At 55.6% G+C, this 17,221-nt stretch overlaps 7 protein-coding genes across 7 annotated transcripts; 2 read left to right on the top strand and 5 right to left on the bottom strand.

Annotated features, from left to right (window-relative positions):
- Positions 1-978: 978 nt before the first annotated feature.
- VTJ04DRAFT_640 (uncharacterized protein) lies at positions 979-1,329 on the bottom strand (the record flags this gene model as incomplete). The annotated part of the gene is made up of 3 exons (XM_069364615.1): positions 979-1,009; positions 1,077-1,095; positions 1,149-1,329. 3 exons carry the CDS (start codon positions 1,327-1,329, stop codon positions 979-981), a joined length of 231 nt encoding a protein of 76 aa, XP_069223249.1.
- A 1,155-nt stretch (positions 1,330-2,484) lies between these two features.
- On the top strand, positions 2,485-2,733 carry VTJ04DRAFT_639 (uncharacterized protein; the record flags this gene model as incomplete). Its single annotated transcript, XM_069364603.1, has 1 exon — positions 2,485-2,733. One exon carries the CDS (start codon positions 2,485-2,487, stop codon positions 2,731-2,733), a length of 249 nt encoding a protein of 82 aa, XP_069223248.1.
- A 2,821-nt stretch (positions 2,734-5,554) lies between these two features.
- Positions 5,555-6,157, top strand: VTJ04DRAFT_638 (uncharacterized protein; the record flags this gene model as incomplete). Its single annotated transcript, XM_069364592.1, has 1 exon — positions 5,555-6,157. The coding sequence occupies one exon, from the start codon at positions 5,555-5,557 to the stop codon at positions 6,155-6,157; it is 603 nt and encodes a 200-aa protein (XP_069223247.1).
- A 2,600-nt stretch (positions 6,158-8,757) lies between these two features.
- On the bottom strand, positions 8,758-11,635 carry VTJ04DRAFT_637 (uncharacterized protein; the record flags this gene model as incomplete). Its single annotated transcript, XM_069364581.1, has 2 exons — positions 8,758-10,328; positions 10,399-11,635. The coding sequence occupies 2 exons, from the start codon at positions 11,633-11,635 to the stop codon at positions 8,758-8,760; spliced, it is 2,808 nt and encodes a 935-aa protein (XP_069223246.1).
- Positions 11,636-12,719: 1,084 nt separating this feature from the next.
- On the bottom strand, positions 12,720-13,813 carry VTJ04DRAFT_636 (uncharacterized protein; the record flags this gene model as incomplete). The annotated part of the gene is made up of 4 exons (XM_069364571.1): positions 12,720-13,060; positions 13,142-13,207; positions 13,371-13,514; positions 13,795-13,813. The coding sequence occupies 4 exons, from the start codon at positions 13,811-13,813 to the stop codon at positions 12,720-12,722; spliced, it is 570 nt and encodes a 189-aa protein (XP_069223245.1).
- Positions 13,814-13,840: 27 nt separating this feature from the next.
- Positions 13,841-14,572, bottom strand: VTJ04DRAFT_635 (uncharacterized protein; the record flags this gene model as incomplete). Its single annotated transcript, XM_069364560.1, has 2 exons — positions 13,841-14,103; positions 14,431-14,572. The coding sequence occupies 2 exons, from the start codon at positions 14,570-14,572 to the stop codon at positions 13,841-13,843; spliced, it is 405 nt and encodes a 134-aa protein (XP_069223244.1).
- A 398-nt stretch (positions 14,573-14,970) lies between these two features.
- On the bottom strand, positions 14,971-17,175 carry VTJ04DRAFT_634 (uncharacterized protein; the record flags this gene model as incomplete). Its single annotated transcript, XM_069364549.1, has 1 exon — positions 14,971-17,175. One exon carries the CDS (start codon positions 17,173-17,175, stop codon positions 14,971-14,973), a length of 2,205 nt encoding a protein of 734 aa, XP_069223243.1.
- Positions 17,176-17,221: the final 46 nt, after the last annotated feature.

Here is a 17,221-nt window from a genome sequence, read left to right as displayed (position 1 = left end):
AGTTGCCATCTGCGTTGGGCATTGCAGACAATAATGTCCCTCATGTCCGCCTCGCAGTTGTACGTTCCGGGTTTGTCGCAAGGCGAATTGAACGCCGGAGCGTAGCCGTATTTTTGAGCAGATGCCGCGCCGGCAGCGGCGAGGAGGGTGATTGCGGTTGTGAAAGTCGAAGGCTGCATGTCTGCGGTTTCGTATATCCGTCGTGGTGTTGAGATATGAAGACTCTGAGGTGAAAAATGAAGAGCCTGAGGACTGATCGGGGTGGCCTCGCCTGGAGAGATGTGAGTGAGAGCAGAGTGCCCGGGTGGACGACAATAATGAGGAAAAGGGTCGATTTATAGACCCGATTGAAGAATCATCCTGCTCTGCTTTGCCTCGGCTACTTTCTTTGTGCTACATAACTCTCAACCTATACATCCAATCCCTCCCTCTCCTCCCTCTGGGCAGTTTATGTTCACCGCTATGCTCTCATAACGCCGTCGGAGACTCTGCTGAGAATGTAACCCACTTGCGGGCCTCGGCTGACATGACTCTCGTGGCGAGACGCGTATGGCATCCGAGAAGCCATGTAAATCCACTCTTGGTGTTGTTTGTGTCAGATCTCCGGTTCTGAAGCCCGATCCCGGAATGTTGTACAAGGCGACAAGGGGTAGGTAGAAGTGGGTTTACAAGCAGTAATCTGGTCTTAGGATAAGCAACTAGCACCTAATATCGCAGTATGTGGGCGCGAGTAAGCTGTGGATTATGGTTGTTGCCTGCCCTTTGTCTCAAGGAAGTGAGACAAACGTGGGTAGCTCAATGAGGTGTCTTCAACATCCACACTACTTTCATGAGTTTAACTGCGCTCAAGTTGATCGATTTGAAGTGGATAAACGTCTGTCCTTTTTTGAAGTTGCCTAAATCTCCACCATACATTTCAGGCGGTCAAGCAGCCCCTTGTCTTGATAGACCTCTCTCCCCACCGCGTTGACGTCCCCGTTAGTTCGACTTGGCCATGAACATCCCAAAGCTGTAGAGGAACAACATCAGTAACAGGATGACCAGACTTGCGAACGCTTCAGGATACCACTACTTACATGAGCTTGGTATCTTCACCTAGACGTTGCACCAGGGAGTTGGGAATCCCGCCGGCCAAACGCAGTGTGGACCGCCACACGAAGCAGCAACCTCCCAGCGACCCATGGTGCTGCAGACACCGACGTTCTTGAAGTCGTCCAGGCAGTTGTACGACCCAGGCTTGTCGCAAGGCTGTCCGGCTTTCGGCACAGCGGAGGCTACACCAGCAGCCACGAGGATGGCGAAGGAAATCTTAAATGTAGTGGGGAACATTTTGATGACGTTTGTTACGTCAAGACCAATGCGTAGCTCAAGAGATGAGTCCAATGATTGTCCTTGGGAGATGCGAGTAGAGGGAGCAAGCAAACTCGTCGACGACTGAGCTACCGTATAAATACTTGACGAGGGTCATAGAGTCTTGCCCCTTTCCCTTGCTACACTCCGCCTTACCATGATGTCGTGAGCTCACAAGACTCTATGCTGAGGCTCTATAGCAATTAGAGTACCAACAAAGTTCTGATCTATGCCAGCCAAGGCTGACGTAGGTTTCAGTATGACTTGTTCCAAGGGCTGTTGGCTCCGTGGAGATGTTGTCATCCCAATAAAAACTCTTTGGTGTAACCACCTCTGCTGATGGAAGGTAAGATCATCTTGTAAATGGTATGTGCCAATGTATGTTGGTTCCGTGAAGATGTCCTTGTCAGGCCATCATAACTCTCGTGTAACAACCTCTGTATCGCACTGAGGCTTCTTACAGCAGGCGGTCTTCGCAACGTTATGGTGTAGGTATGGTTCACGGCTCGTTAGTTTTACTAGAGACATGGTCAACGCGTCATTAACGACGACGAAGCTAACAACAGGACCAACAACATATGCCCAAGCTGACGAGAGAATATCATTCTGCATGCCGGTGGTAGGTGCTCAGTGTCCCAGGACTCCTCAGGACATGACCAAGTGTTGGCTGACTGACCAACTGAGAGTTACAGTGATGACACAACGCCGATTCTCAGCCGATTCCAAGACACAAGCAACAAGGGCCACAATGTTTCCAGCCAGGGCAGATAAACGCGGGCGAATTCGATTATCAACGTCCTGGGGGATCATCCTTTGAGCCTCATCTGAGTCGAATGGAGACGATGTGTTGTGCTCAGGAGGTCCCCTGAGGCATACAGCTTGATATCGAGACGGAGGAGAGGAGGTTATGTGACCCAAGACATACTGAATATGTCAGACTACGGAATAAGGGTCGCTCCCAACGGAAGCAACAGGTTGGCACAGGAGCCTCTAGAGAAATGAGGCTCTTTCCAATCTCCAGACAGCTTTATTGTCCCTTCCCTGATTTCATACTTGAGTTTACGCATAGAAGACGAAGAGGTCAACGCCAACAAAGATACCTGGGAATCGAAGAACGAACGTTATCCACCTGCTATGCCCAAGGGCGCCTCAGTCCCACAGGCTGAAGACAGACCGAAGCCCGAAACATTTGGAGACGGTCCCCACGAAATCCATCACAGATGTTTCAGAAGAGAGGAGGTAGAGCCAGTGACGCAATCATCCACCACGGGAGGCAGCCAGGAGGACCTAGAGTGTTGGGGCCAGGCGAATGCCGATCGGATCCCAAAACCGAAGGTGCTCCATCGTCCGGGAACTCGACGCATGACTCAAGCTTGGTCCTGACATGGACATCTCACCGAGCAGTGAGTCGATGACGCATGCCACCGGGGTGGTGAGACCAGTGACCTAGGTACGGAGTATAGGACGCTGTAACTAGCCGGAGAGTGGGGATGGTCGGATGAAGGTCCCATGGAAGAGTTAGGTAATTCCTCTTTACTCGAAATCCAAGGAGGGCCCTTTGCTTGGATGTGCTTCGTCAGACGGGGTGCTGGTTGAAAGTCGTCCCCCAGGACAGGACATGAGGAGTGACACCAATAAGTTGGGGGTCAAGCGATGAGTTTGACCGCCGTTATTGCTTGACCTTCGCATCTGGGAGAATCAAGAACCCAAGGAGCACTGAAGTGATGTCCTGGCCTCTGGCCACCACCCCGCAACCTCCCCAAGTCCCAAGCGAGCAATATCGCACAGCCACGGCAGGAACCAGGAATCGTTTGTTAAGAGACGGCAGAGAGGATCGATTCCACATAGAAAAATCTGGCCTGCGCTAACAGCGGGTCCTCCCACTTGTTCCGTCCGTGGCAGCGGCCGACATCTCCGCTTTCCTGGTGCCCGAGGAATCCTTTCCCGATCCATCCATGTTCTGAAACAACCTGTCAGCGAAGAAAATAGAAAAAGGAACACGCAGGGCGGTGTTTCCGGAAGGAAGACTCGACGGGTGCTGTTAAAATGTTCCGACAGGAACAGGATGCGGCACACACGGGCAGGCAACCTCCTGCGGGAAACACGGAACACGGAAGCAACGGCCTGAGAAGTGGACGTAGTGAAAGAGAAAAGTTAAGAGTAAGCAGCGTCAGTCAGACACATGGCAAGACACAACGATCACCAATCTCGACTTGCTCCCTCTTGCCTTCAACGAGAGAAACCTAACCCCTCATCCTTCGTCCCATCCTCTTGCGTTCCCATCCTTGATGACTCCCCTTTTCATTTCAAGGAACAACTTGGAAAGTCCGAAAGTTATGCTCTAGTAGGGTTGCTTGATGATCAGTTCCCCACAGCCATCTGACGAACCATCCGCCCTCGGCACATCCACCCCCGGGAAACGGTTCTCTGTTGCAACATTGCACTCCCCACAGAGCTTCGATTCGATCATTGTCGATCATTGGATTTGAATGAGTCCTTGCCACATCATCATCCAATCAGGTGATTGCCCTGCGATGGCAACATTGGATGAAGTTTTTAGAGCCCTGTGCAACCGCCTGCCCAACTGCAAAAGGACACGCGTAGTGGACGCGCGCGCGATGGGTGTGTGCCGTGTCACCGAATCGAAGCTTATCTCGCTTCTCAAAGTTGAGTGGGATGAACATTCACACACATCTCGGCGGGGGAAGTGATGAGGGGACGTCCTGGCTGCTGGAAAGGAGAGTGGAGGACCACAGCTCCCACCGTTCCTGCATTAGCGTCGCCCCGTGCCCAATCAGCAGGCTCATTCCCCACCATCTCCGCATAAGGGCCGTTGGCTTGGTGACCTTGGGCCTTGATGAAGCCCCATGTGAGAAGGCGATTGGCGCACCTTCCTCCCGCGGGCCGAGTTGGTTGTTGATCTTTTGTCTTGAGGCTTGTTTCCCCCGCTGAGCTCATCCATGTGGTCGCATGAGGAAACTGATCAATGGGAAGAGCGGGCGAGCAAGAAGAGCAGAGCTGAGGCCTGAAAGCGTGACATATGTGAGAGCAAAATGACTGGGCGTCGTCGGATGGTGCCCGGAAGCCACATGGATCAGGTCGATCGGGGCTTGAGAGAATCAACCAACCACCAAGTGAAAGGGAGTCGGGCTGGCCCACAGAAAACAATCCACAACCATGCCTTTCATCAACTTTCCATGGACCATCTCCTAACTACCATACCCCAAAACAAACCCGGCGTTAATGCGAACCAACTATCACTGCAACTACACTAAAAGATAGAGAATACGGCTAACAAACGTTAGTTTTACCCGAGAAAAAAGGCGGAGATAACCCGCTCCAAGCGCAACGTTTATCCAACGCCCAAGATGATGAGAAGCGCGCGCTCTCCTTCTAAACCTTGTCACACGTTGATGACGGTCCCAGCAGGAATGCGACATCAGAGCAACATCACCCAGATTGCCGTGGAGATGCACGCTGGGGGGCTGCATTGATGGACGGATCCAATGGGCAGTGGCGCTCCACCGCTGAAGAAAAGCGGCCGTTCATTTCCACTCAGCAAGCCGGCTGGCCCAAGCGCACCCTCGCTCTCCCATTCGTCGGCTTGCCCCTGAACAAACCCGGAAATGGTGAGGTTTGTTCGCTCTCGCGCCCTCAATGCCCCGGCTCGGCCCTAGCCCGGAGAAGCAAAGTGCCTGCGGAGGAACACCGGCCCTGGCCGGGGCGCTCCCTCGTCAGCCAAGCAGCATCTGCTTGCTGGGCAGCGCAAGGGGTGAAGGATCCAGGGCCCCGGCCGCCGCCGCTGGGAAGACCACAAACAATGTTCCCTTCAATGTTTCCCTCGACCGAACCCCTGGATTAGCGTCTCTCCGAATTGGGCAGTCGGCGTTGGGACGCTAATTTCCCGCTGCTCGGTGCAGAAGCGGTGGGCGAGGAGAGGGTGGATAGGGGAAAGACGACAGAGGGACAGAGGGGGATCGAGAGGTATTTTAGGACCACCTCAGTCCGTCTTGACCATACCCTTCTCTCTCCTTTCTTCCCCAGCTCACGATAGCCAACGCAAGCGCAGCTCTTTGACTTCGGTCGTCCACTCTTTACAACAACTCCCAAAGCTATCCAGCTTTAGTCGCTCTCTACCAACAACCTTTACCTTCCCACGCCTAATTTTCTTCGGAAAACCCCCTTTACTTTCCAAACCGTCAAAATGCGTTTCGCCGCTGCCGCCGTTGCCTTCGCTGGCGCCGTCCTGGCCGACCAGACTGTGTACTCGACTGAGTACTACACCATCACCTCGTGCCCTCCGGAGATCGTCAAGTGCCCTGCCTCCGCCACGGTCGTCACCTCGTCGGTCATTCCCCTGACCACCTCGACCATCTACTCGACCACCACCTACACCGTGACTGACTGCCCCGACACGGTCTCGTACTGCCCTCTCGACTCCACCAAGGTCGTCACCGAGACCGTCGCCGTCGGCACCACCGTCTGCCCGGTCGCTGAGGTTACCGAGACCGAGGCTCCCTACGAGCCCGAGCCGTCCTTCTTCCCCTCGGGCTCGTACATTCCTTCTCCCCCGCCTGCGGAGACCACCGAGGCCCCGGCCTGCCCGACCCAGTCGGTCAAGACCATCAAGACCTCGATCACCACCGTCATCCCCACCATCATCTACGAGACGGTCGATGTTCCTTGCCCGACCGAGACCCCCTCGGAGACCACTCCCTCGGTCCCCGTCGTCACTGCCGGTGCTGCCAGCTTCGGTTTCTCGGCTGCTCTCGCCGCTGCTGCCGGCCTCGTTGCCCTCCTGGCCTAAATTTCCAGTGGTTGACTTCTGAACTCCGGGAGTTCGCCATTGAAAGCGGGATGGGTGGCTTTGGACGTTTTGGATTCTTTTGGGGAGGCTGTGGGTTACGGTCAATGATACCTCTGTACTTAATCTTCTAATTGTATCTTTTTTTGGCGTTCATGTATGGAACGGCTTATGAACGTCTTTTTTTACCCTACGACATGGTCTTTGTCCCAAATCTCTGCGTGTGATATGTGTTTTGATCTGGTAGTGAAATCTTGTGAATGCAAATCCCCAGTGATATTGGCGTTTCCAGCCCTCTGGATGAAGGGAGGTCGATCCTCCGCACACACAGCTCGGTTGACACCAGGGCCACGAGTTCCCTTTCGCTCGCCGCCCAACATCTGCAAGGAGGATCTCTTCCAAGAAGGGCCCATTGCATGTTTCTCATTTCCGCTGTGGGGAACGGGCCGGAAATTACGGGTTTGGGTTGAGTTCTCCCCAGATGATTGGCCCCGGTCCCTTCGTTGGACGTTTTCACTTGTTTCGGCGCAACCCTTGGGTTCTCTCGGTTGCGGGTAAGTTGGTCGAGTTACTCTCCCAAGGGCGTCCAAGGGTGCATTTCCCGGTTGTCACCTTTACCAGGGCCGGGAAGAAGCCTAAAAGGTATGTGTGTGTGTGTGTGTGTGTGATGGAGGATTGTGGAATGGAACGGTGGGCTGAATCAGCTGCTCCCTTGGGCATATGCTGATGTCTGTTGGTTGACAATACGTACGTACACAAATGTCCTAACGGACGGATGAGGCGTCTTTCAGATAATTTTTTCTGGTACATACCTATGCAAGTGCTCCGTACCTGCATGCAAAGAATCATTTGGGCTTCTGCAGGTTAGGCCTTGCAGAAGCGCCCGTCGTCCACTCACATTCCCAGTCCGCAAGCAAACCTTGCCAGCTGCGCGCGACCTGCAGGTGACCCGCCGACGACTTAATGGCTCCTCTGCGTCTTCCCGAGGCTCTTCGAGTCCAGCCGCGCGGACCGTCCGGCACGGCCTATGTATGTACATACAATGTCATTGTTCCTGTCAACGTCGCCAGCCAAACAAACACACCACCTGTAGACTAGACAACGCAACAAGCATTTTGGTCGGTGATGATCGACGCAAATGATTCCCGATAGGTAAGGACAGCAACGACGTGCTACGTCGTAATCTTCACCGCCGTTTCTCGTAACCGGTTGGCGGTCTACTCCAGACCCTCCCTATCGCTGCTAGAGTCGACATGGGCTCCCTTGCTGGAAGGGAAAAAAAAAGTTCCCTGGCTTTTCTATCTCGTGTACAACGTAGCCATGCCAACACCAACTCCCATGCCATTTCCCGGTGGACCCTAACACCGGCAGTTTGGTCCGAGGAGGGACTCTGGATTCAGGTGTGCTTTGCTGGCCGGTGGAGACCCGCAGACGGACCTGGTCCGATATCTGGACCCGGACGGTCCCCCCGGTCCCGCTTTCACCGCCCCGATCCCGACTTCTGGACCCACTACGTACTCCGGACGTCGCCGAAGACATGCAAGTTCTGCGCGTAAATAAGCTTTCTGCCTTCAAGTATACGGATACTACCAGTAGATACCTGGCTAAGGAGAATGTGGGACATGAGTGCGGCGCGAACTGTGGATAGTCCATAGGGAGGCAGTTTGTTCGGTCAGTTATAAGTATTGGACGTTACTCGGATCCATGGATGTAGAGGGGATAGGTCGGTAATATCGTTCGCCGTCCTTCCATCCATCCTCTCAAGACCAACGGCGATCATCATTCTGTAAATGTAATGTGTTGCGTCGAAGTTAATGAAGGATGCTAAACTAGCTTCTGCTTTGGACTTGGTCATCAAGTCTGAACGTGAACACTTCTAAAAACAGTCCTCTTAGACCGACAATGCTCCAGTATAGACAGATCGCCACATTCTCCCCTGCTCTCCGCTATCCTTTACTCGTTAGCACCATAAACAACTCAAGATCATGTCGCAGAGAATTCGCAATGTACATACTCCGTAGCACCAACCCACGAGCCATTTTCATTAACCTGCCTGCCTGTCTACGCTCTGACACGCGATAATACGCAGAATCAACTCTGCCAACCAAAGAACAAAAGCAAACCAAGTGTGTCAAGAAACCCATACCAAACTACGCTGCTCGCTCCCCACCACACACAAGCATATACCAACTCCAAACCGCAAAGAACAAAACCGCATTTAGCCCCGCAGGTGCCCACCATCCTCCCACCTCCTGAGGCCGTGGCGCCTCAGGTGCCGGTGAGGTGATGACTTGTTCGTCTCGCACCGCCAACAAAGAAGGCTGCCTTCTCTCATGCACAGCATCCTCCTTCTCCGCCGTCTGCTCTAGGCCCTCCCTTCCCTCATCAAGATCAAGATCGTGCTTCTCCGTGGCATCTGGTTGTCCAACGGCACCCGAGGCAAAGGCGGGCCGAGGCGATACAGGCTGGCTCGGTAATCCCCCAAGCCACCCGTCCTCGTCAAACAAGCTCTGCCGCCACTCTTCCAGCTCATCTTCAGACTCGCTCCAATCTTCATTATCATCATCATCACTGTCTCGCCAATCCGTGTTGTAGTACCTCTCCTAGTACCCGTCCGGGATAAGCGTGTCACCGCCCACTGACCCGTCCACATCATCCACATCCTCATCAACTTCCCCCTCTCCTACCCCGTTCTCGTCATCATCGTCTTCATCCTCCTCCTCCTCCCCATCCCCTGCTGCCGCACCGTTGGCAGATAAAAGTCTCGAAAACCGCGACTGGGACGTCCGTGACGTCGACCGTCCTTTCCGACGCGACATCTCGTCTCTCAGCTCATTCTCGCTCAATATTTCCTCGATGCTGTGGTTCCTGAGCACCGCGTAGCCGGGATTCTGAGCGTCGAGGTTGCTCAAAGACGGCAACTGTCCGAGTGAGGGGGCAGCAGATTCCGCAAAATCCGCAGCGGCGTCGTCGATACGTTTTTCGCCGCCGTTGCTCGCGGCCTGGGCACCATCCGATGTCGTGACTGTCGTCGCGCTCTCTGCCTTCCGGCTCTCCGTGCGGCCGCGTGTGGTGAGGCTCTCGATGCGATGACGGTTGCGCAGAAACTTGATTGTGGGGTAAGTACTGATCATGCCCTCATGGATCTGGCGTGCGAGGCGCGATGGGCCCGGATCGTCGAGGATGTTCCAAAAGTCGGAAATATGGGAGTGCGTAGGCCAGATGGTGATGTTTCCGCGGACCTTCTGCAGCCACAGCATGGACCAGTCCTGGCCCATCCAGCGGGGGAGCAGCTCGACCTGCCGCAGCCAGCGCATCCACCCGTCCATACTAATCAACAGAGACTTCTCTGTGGCGGAGAGCAGCCAGCCGCCGCGCCAACCGCGGCCCTTGCGGTGGAACACTGGCTGGCCGACGGAGCCCCGAGACGAATAGAAGAAGAGGTTGATGTGCGGATTGACTTGGCTGACGATGGTAAAGCGGACGTTGAATTGCATATTGAGGTCCTTGATAGGTATGTCGGTGCGTAGCGAACCGTCTTTCCAGCGATGGCCGAATGAGTAGGGCACCAATTTACCTGTGGACGTCTTGGACATGAGCACCACTGGGGGGAGGATTCCTGGGACGGCGGCTGACGCGAGAACGGCAGACCAAATGACCACGTCTGGGCAGGTAATGTAGTTGCACAGAATGGTAGGCGAGTGCGGGTCGTTGGGCACACATGTCACGTTGAGGATACGCCCGGTGCGTTCGTAGGCCTCACGAAAAGTGAGAGACCCATAGGTGAACCACGAGCATTTTCTGGCCCAGTCAACCGCATCAAACAAGGCCCCCTTCCTCCACCAACGCTTTGTGCGTGTCAACCACGACTCATGGCACGCCTTGATGCGGTGCGCAAGTGCCGGTACCAAGAGCTGTTTGAGCTCTTCGTCGGTTCTGGTGGCCACAAGAGCTGCCACGAGGGCGCCGCCGCTTGTTCCGGTGATGATAGTCGGGAGCAGCCCTTCCTCGAGCAAGGCTTTGACGACACCAAAGTGAAGATAGGCGAACGTCGCCCCTCCAGATAGACACAATGCGGTTCGGCCGTAGTTGGTGCAAATCCCTTTGAACATGACGCGCTTCTTGTCCTTGCTCAGCTGCTTCGTGTTGATGAGGAACCCGAGACAACGTTCCACTGTCTCGTTGGTCAGCATTGCTTCTCATGGCTAGAGGGTTGCGCCTTGGTGCGCGCGGGGAACACCCACATTCTTCAAGGTAAGTTTCAACTAGGTTCTTCGTCCCGTAGTGTGTTTGCTTGTAAAGGCGTGGGTCCTCAACGCCAGCAAAATTGTCCCTGACGCAACACTCAACGAGTGTTCTTAGTTCTTCAATGGCTGTTTGGCCCTCATCTCCTCCTCCATTTCGGTCCCAGTCCTCCCACATTTCGGCACGGCGGCGGGTCGTCCGTAATTGATGCAGCGCGAACTTCACCTCCTTGGCCTTGTAATAGGCGCAGCTGTCTTGCTCCCTCCACTTTGCGATACCGAGGAAGTTGTCCATCTCTTTCGCGGCCACCACCCAGTCATTATAGTTGTTGACAGCACGCAGGGCACGATGCCGGTCCCTCCGCTTCCCGAACCGGGACCAGAACCGCTCCCAACCGGATACCAATAAGCGGAGGAGAATGTAAGCCGCCCCCTCGAAGAAGAGCGCCGTGACTGCAAAGAGAAAGAAAGCCCCCCTAAACAGCCAATATAGGATCCCCTCGCGGTACTCGTCAACTGTGCGACTCCGGAAGTGCCATTGTTGAGCCCACGATACGAACCCTTTCCAGTATTCATCCAAAGACCGACCCCGGATAGGCCATTGGCGTGCCCGGGCTATGACGCCCTTGGCTCGGCCATCTGCCGTGCCAGCGCTTGCCCGCTTCTTGTTCCGTCGGCGCAACCACCGTAGCGGCCTTCTGATATACCGGTCGGGTGGCGAACCCCAGTCGTTGGCGGCGATAAAGGGACTGGCTGGGCGGTACCGGACACTCCCGGATGAGCTGGAACCTGACCCCAGCAGGTCCTTTTCTCCCGCATCCTTGGACCCGCCCTGGTCATCATTGAGACCTGGAAGTGATGGCGTCTGGGGAATGGGGTCAGCAGAGATGAGACTGGGTTCTCTGCTTTGGGATAGTGGCGATAGAGCGCCTTCGAGGATGGGTTCTTGGATTTCCAGAGCGTGGGCAAACGCCTCGATGTGTTCTTCGGGGATAAACTCAGACTCGAAGTCTGGGAGACGGGTTAGGTCGAATGCTTCTGGAGGAAAGCCATAGTGTACAGACGGCACCTCGTAGCCGTTAATTGTTGTAGCTGTGTTGGAGAAAGGGTTCCGGAACGGGAGCTTCATGGTCAGAGAGTCCCAGGATGGCAGGCGCTTGGTAATGGGATCCAGGGTTGGGATGTGCGCGGTAACAGACTTCCGAGATGGGAGGTGATTCCAGACTTGTAGGGGCATGCCGAGGGCGTCTCGGTTGATCACTGACAACAACAAGCCGGACTTCGGATCACGGAATTAAGAGCTAAAAGGTAGATGTTGCGTATAAATTTGAAGACAGAGAGGGAGGGAGAGGATATATGAGATGTTGAATCCCAGCAGCATGTGATATTTGGATGGAGTCAAAAGGTGACTGTGATGGAGCCAAATAATAATGGCCGTGTCTGTGCTGAAAGCATAACGCCCTGCACGCGATGTCTCGGGTGCTCCGAAATTCAGAGGACAGGTGCATCACGTCAAAAGCGTAGCATGTTCATCGCGGCTGCTACGCAGCTCAGGTCGAGATAGGTAAGTAATTGAACGCGGCTTCTAGCTTGTTCCTTCCTTGAAATGCCGAGTCCGAGGAAAGTGGGATGACGTTGTGGCAAGTTCGGGTCGGCCGCCTTCTCCCAGGAACATGTGCCGTGTAAGTGGGACGGCCAATCCTTGTCCACCAGGCTCAAACAGTACCTGCTGTGCCCGGGAAGACGGCCTGCGACCGCGCCGCTGAGCAATGAGCCACCCACAACTTTTGTTGGCGTGTGGCGAACATGAACCCAGGTACAGGACTCAGCCTCGGCCTTGCAGGTTCCTAGAGACGGAATCAACCTGCAGCCGCCTTTTGATCGACCCCCGAGGCATCAAATTGGCTTCGTGACGACAGGTTTTCGTGCCGAAACATCAGGTCCAATACAGTTACTCCATACAAACTAGCTCAATGCCATCATGGCGTTAAACACCCGCATGTCAGACATGAATGATTGCCATTGCCAAGTCGTACGCAGCATGGGAGAGATAAATAAGGCACAAAAATAAGTGACAAAACATCCCCAGTCGCGCCACAGGTACGCCTTCAGTCGAAGCTAGAGAGCATTTTCGCCAGTTCGCGCCAGCCAGCCAATCCGTCCATCCGTCTGCTTGCTGCTGCCCAAACGCACCGCGATTCTCTCAGCCAAACATCGACTCGATCTTTATTCATCTCCTCATCGCACACAAATAAACTCACCACCACAAACTCTCTCCTCCCCCGCTGCTGCCCTCCCCTTTCACCTTTCCCTGTTATCCTTTACACATACTGAGACAGCCACCGGATGCCCTCGCCATACCCTTGGCGCATGACGACCGAGCACATGAAGACCTCGATGGGCCGGATGCCCTCGAGAGGCACCTTGCCCTTGCCCGTGGTCTGGTACATCCCGAGCTGGTGGCGGAGCTCGTCCTCGCTGACGGCATCCGGGTGGTCGATCTTGTTGCCCAGGATCACGAAGGGCACCTTGGCCAACTCCTCCATGGCCAGCAGCGCATCGAGCTCCGCCTTGGCCTCGGGGAATCGCTCATGGTCCTTGGCGTCAACGAGGAAGACCACACCGTTGACTTCGGGGAAGTAGTCCTTCCAGAGGCGGCGGGCTGTTGGGCCAAGATAGTTAGATCGGCGACTCTTGGGAAGAGATTGGGGAAGCTAAGGAGGTTGGTGGGTCGAAAACGCACCTTGCTGGTGACCGCCCAAGTCAAACGTCGTGAACCTCACGTTGCCGATCGAGAGCTCCTCAGAGGCTGTTTCCCCGGAATATCAACGTCAGCCTCTCCATTCTTTTTTTTGTTTCTGTCCTCCTGTATCCGCACAACCACATCCTCGCAGCGACGGTATGGCGTGTATCTAAATCGCTTCGGGGTCTGGGGGCGGGGAAGGAGAGGGGTAGAGAAGGGTGCTACGCACTTGGGTGAAGCGTCGGCTGCAGGATCGCCACGCGGTCGTTCTTGAGCATGTGCAGCAGGGTCGTCTTGCCGGCGTTGTCGAGGCCCAGGAACAGCAGCTTGGCGTGCTTGTTCACCAGGCCGAGAGACGACAGGATGTCGTAGACTGGGGAGAGCCAAGGGCGTCAGCAAAACACCGTCCACGCAAAGCCCATGCGTTTCATGCCACCATCGTCTTGTTCATCAGCGAGACTTTGTCCTCTTGCGTCCCGATCAACACCACCAACTGGGACCTCGTAGTCCTTTCTTTGTGTTGTTGCCCAACAGGTTGGTATTGGTCTCCTGATCTTCGCGTCCTCCAACCATCCCCCTCTCCTTCTCCCTATCTCGGGCCGACCAGGTTTCGACGCAAGGGAAATATCGCAAGGCGGAAAGCAAATACTTACACCAGTTGATGATCCACATGGTGATAGTGTTTGCGGCAGACTTGATCTATCTCTCTGTGCTGGGGTGTTGTCTGGCTGGCCCAGTTCCCTTGATCGAAACAGCGGCGCTGGATTCACACAAGTCTTGCAACGCCCTCGCAGATCTATTCGACGCCGAAACTGCCTGGACGTCGGTCACGTATCCGCAGGTACCGGGTGCAGGTGGTTTTGTTGCGAGAAGTACAGAAAGAAGCTCGAGGTTGACAAAAGGAAAACAAGACGGCAAGTTGGTTGTCAGTTGGCTTGCCTCTCGAATCATCCAAGCGGAAGCTGGGCAAGGAATTGGCCAGCGAGGCGCATTGGCCACCCTGGGCAGCAGCGAGGCGGCGGACCCCGATACGGACATTGCGCCAAATGGGGACCCGATCCAGCGGGGCCCTGCCTGATTTGATATGGCTTTTTGCCTCACATATCAGGCCACAACACCCACGTTTTTCCTTGCTGCCCCTTTGCATGCCCACCAAACGGAAGAGCCAGGAATCAAAGGAACATTCATGATTCAGGGTGCCTTGTTCCTTTCAATCAGTTGGGATGTTTGTGGCATGTATGGATTCTATTCTTGGATACTTGAGGCTATTGTCTATACGTATCCCATACAATTGTCTTCCGGCCAAGCGACCGCTGTTCTATGCTCAGTCCAGGCGCTGCTAAAGTGGCATGAAGCGTCGCGGAACATCAGGCCCAACAAAGCAGTAGACATGACATGAGTGTTCACCATTACCAGGATCATCATCTTCATCGATCAGCAATTGCTTTAAGAATGCATTTCCATCTGCTGCTTTCCACACAGGAATAGACCGGGTGGCCCCATGGACCGCCTGGGACGAGCGATTACAGAACACATAGACTAAAAAAGAAAACAGGAAGCAAAGCAACCAAACTCATGCTGTGTATGCGAGAAGAAACAAATCATCCAGCCCTCCGTAAGTACCAGGTCCGCCCCAAAAGAAAAAAGGAGCAATGAGGAAACAACAGGAACCGGAAATCAAGTAGAAGCTCGCATAGGCAGAAAAAATATCATGAATGCCACCCGACCCCATGAAAATGCATGCATGCTGTCCTCAGACCATGACCATGCCCCGTGTGTGAATGCTAGTCAGAGTAACCTCCGTCTCTCTCGAAACTTGAAAGAAACAATCAGATGGAAAGCACATAGTTCCCGTGACCGGTAGCCTTGCCAGCCATGAGCAGGCCCAGCTCCCGCATGCGCTCGGCGCCCTGTCCCGGAGGCGGCCGTTTCGGCTGCGCCTTCTCCTTACGGGCCCGGCTATAGTACTTCTGGAAGTACTTCTCCTTGCGGCGCTGGCGTTTCTGCTCTAGGCCCATGACGATGTCGATGGCTCCGCGGACATGGCTCTGTCCGTCGTCATGAGCCGTCGTCGTCTTGGACTTCCGCGCCTTCAGGTGAGGGAACATGGCCGTGGCCCGCGGCAGCGACTTGGTCTGCATCAGGCCTGGGCCGGCGCCCAGACGGAACGGTGGGAGAGCACCCTGGCCCTCGCCGCCATGCATGGGCGAAACGAGAGGGGACCTGCGAAGAGGAGCGGGTGAGCGGAGACGAGGGGACCACTGGACCGAGGGCCGGCGCGGTGAGCGACCGCGCAGCAGCTTGGGCGGCGGGGAGCGGCACCGTATCGGAGACGGAATGCCGCTCTTCCTCCTGCGGCCCCGAAGGTCACGGTCATGGTGAAGGTCCTCGAGTTCGCCGTGCAGCCAGAGATGCTCGTCACTATCGCCGTAGCCCCTCCTGTGCGGCTCGTCGGTCTCGTCCTCGGGCTCGGATGTCGGGAAGCTGGGATCAATATCCTGAGGGAGAGTCCTCTGGCGCTCGCGCTTCCGCGCCTCAACGCACGAAATATAGGCCTCCTCAAGAGGTTTATCCTCATCCAGAGTTCCGCAGACGAAATCCGTGCTGTCGGGCAGCTCGGGAGTCGCCGGTCGGAAAGCAACAGGGCTGGCTTTCGAACGCTTCTTCCTCCGCCGCGTTTGCCGGGTGGGCGATACGGAGGAGTCTGAGCTCTCGCTGTGCGACGGCCGGCGGGCCATAATAACCGCGCCCGACAAGGGATATTTGCCGATGCGCGTGGTCCAGAGCACAAGGTCGTCATCGTCGTCATCCGACTCGGCAAAGCCGATCTCACTATCCGTCTTGTACCCGTCGGAGGCATCCGATTTCCAGGCGTGCTCCGTGCCGGCATCTTCCTCGTTCTCAACCTCTCCCTCGTCTTCGTCCTCGTCCTCATCCTCAATGTCCTCTTCCTCATCATCGCCGTCCTCATCGATTAGGTCGGCGTCGTCAACCTCTTCGTCGTCCTCCTCGCCGAGTTCCTCCTCGAGTTCCTCTTCAAGTTCAGCTTCCTCTTCAGCTTCCTTACCCAGCTTCCGAATGGCAAGCTCCTTCTTGAGAGTGTCATCAATGGTAAGCTTGGGCTGCATGGGAGAGTAGCCGCGGCGAATCCAGTCGTCTTCCTGCGGCTCATCGCTGGCGAACTCGTGGAACCGGACGGCCTCGCTTTCCAGATCTTTCGAATCCGCGCTGATCCATTTCTTGTTCCGGATTGCCACGGGACTCGCGGATGTTCTCCGAGTGGACGGCGAACGAGGCGTACGTGTAACTGAGGGTGACTGCTGCCTCTGGCTGGTCGATGCCTTAGGCGTGCTCGGCGTGACACATCGCACAGCAGAGCGTTGTTGGGCATTCGTTTGCGTCGCTTCTGTCGACCTCGGTGGCGCAGGGCAGGCAAACCGAATCGACGTCTTCTTTGGGGGTGCCTGAGCCTTTGTCTCACCCGACTCGGCACGAGGCTGTGGGACTGACGCTTTCTCAGCCGGGCCGGGCTTGGCGGCACAAGCAAACGAGATGCAACGCTTCTTCTCCAACGTGCGCACCGCAGCGTCCGGATTCCGCTGCTGTGTCTGAGCAGGAGGGACGACCGATGGCGCAAAGGAGATGCGCTGCCGCGGGCTAGGCGAGCTTGTGCGGGCTGGGGTCGTGATGCCCGTGCCGCTGGTAAGCTCGGTAGCCGAGTCAAAGCTGGTGCTGCTAGTGATGGAGCGGCGCCGCTGCCGCTGGCGCGGGTGCTCGGACGAGAAGCCCGCGTCGTCGTCCGACTGGCTTTGGAGAGCCTTGGTCAAGAGAGATTCATGTTGCTCGCTGGGCCGGCGGATAGCAGTCCGTTGGAACTGAGTCGGAGCCGGCGCCAGCGAGGATCGATTATCCGGGGGCTCGTCTGCGTCTGCGCCGGCATCCCCCTCAACCGAAGGCTCCACGTTGGCGGAGTGAGTGCTGGCCCAGGCCAGCACGTTTGATGTTGGGTGATCGCGAGGAATATAGTGCTCCATCTTGGAGAGTGTTGATATGGTGGATAAGTGTGGTTGTAGGTGTGTT

This window comes from Mycothermus thermophilus (assembly GCF_041956435.1).
Source record: "Mycothermus thermophilus strain CBS 625.91 unplaced genomic scaffold VTJ04scaffold_1, whole genome shotgun sequence".
In the NCBI taxonomy this organism is placed as follows: Eukaryota; Fungi; Ascomycota; class Sordariomycetes; order Sordariales; family Chaetomiaceae; genus Mycothermus; species Mycothermus thermophilus.
The sequence above is the reverse complement of the archived record's forward strand: the minus strand, read 5'-3'. Positions and strand labels throughout refer to the sequence as shown.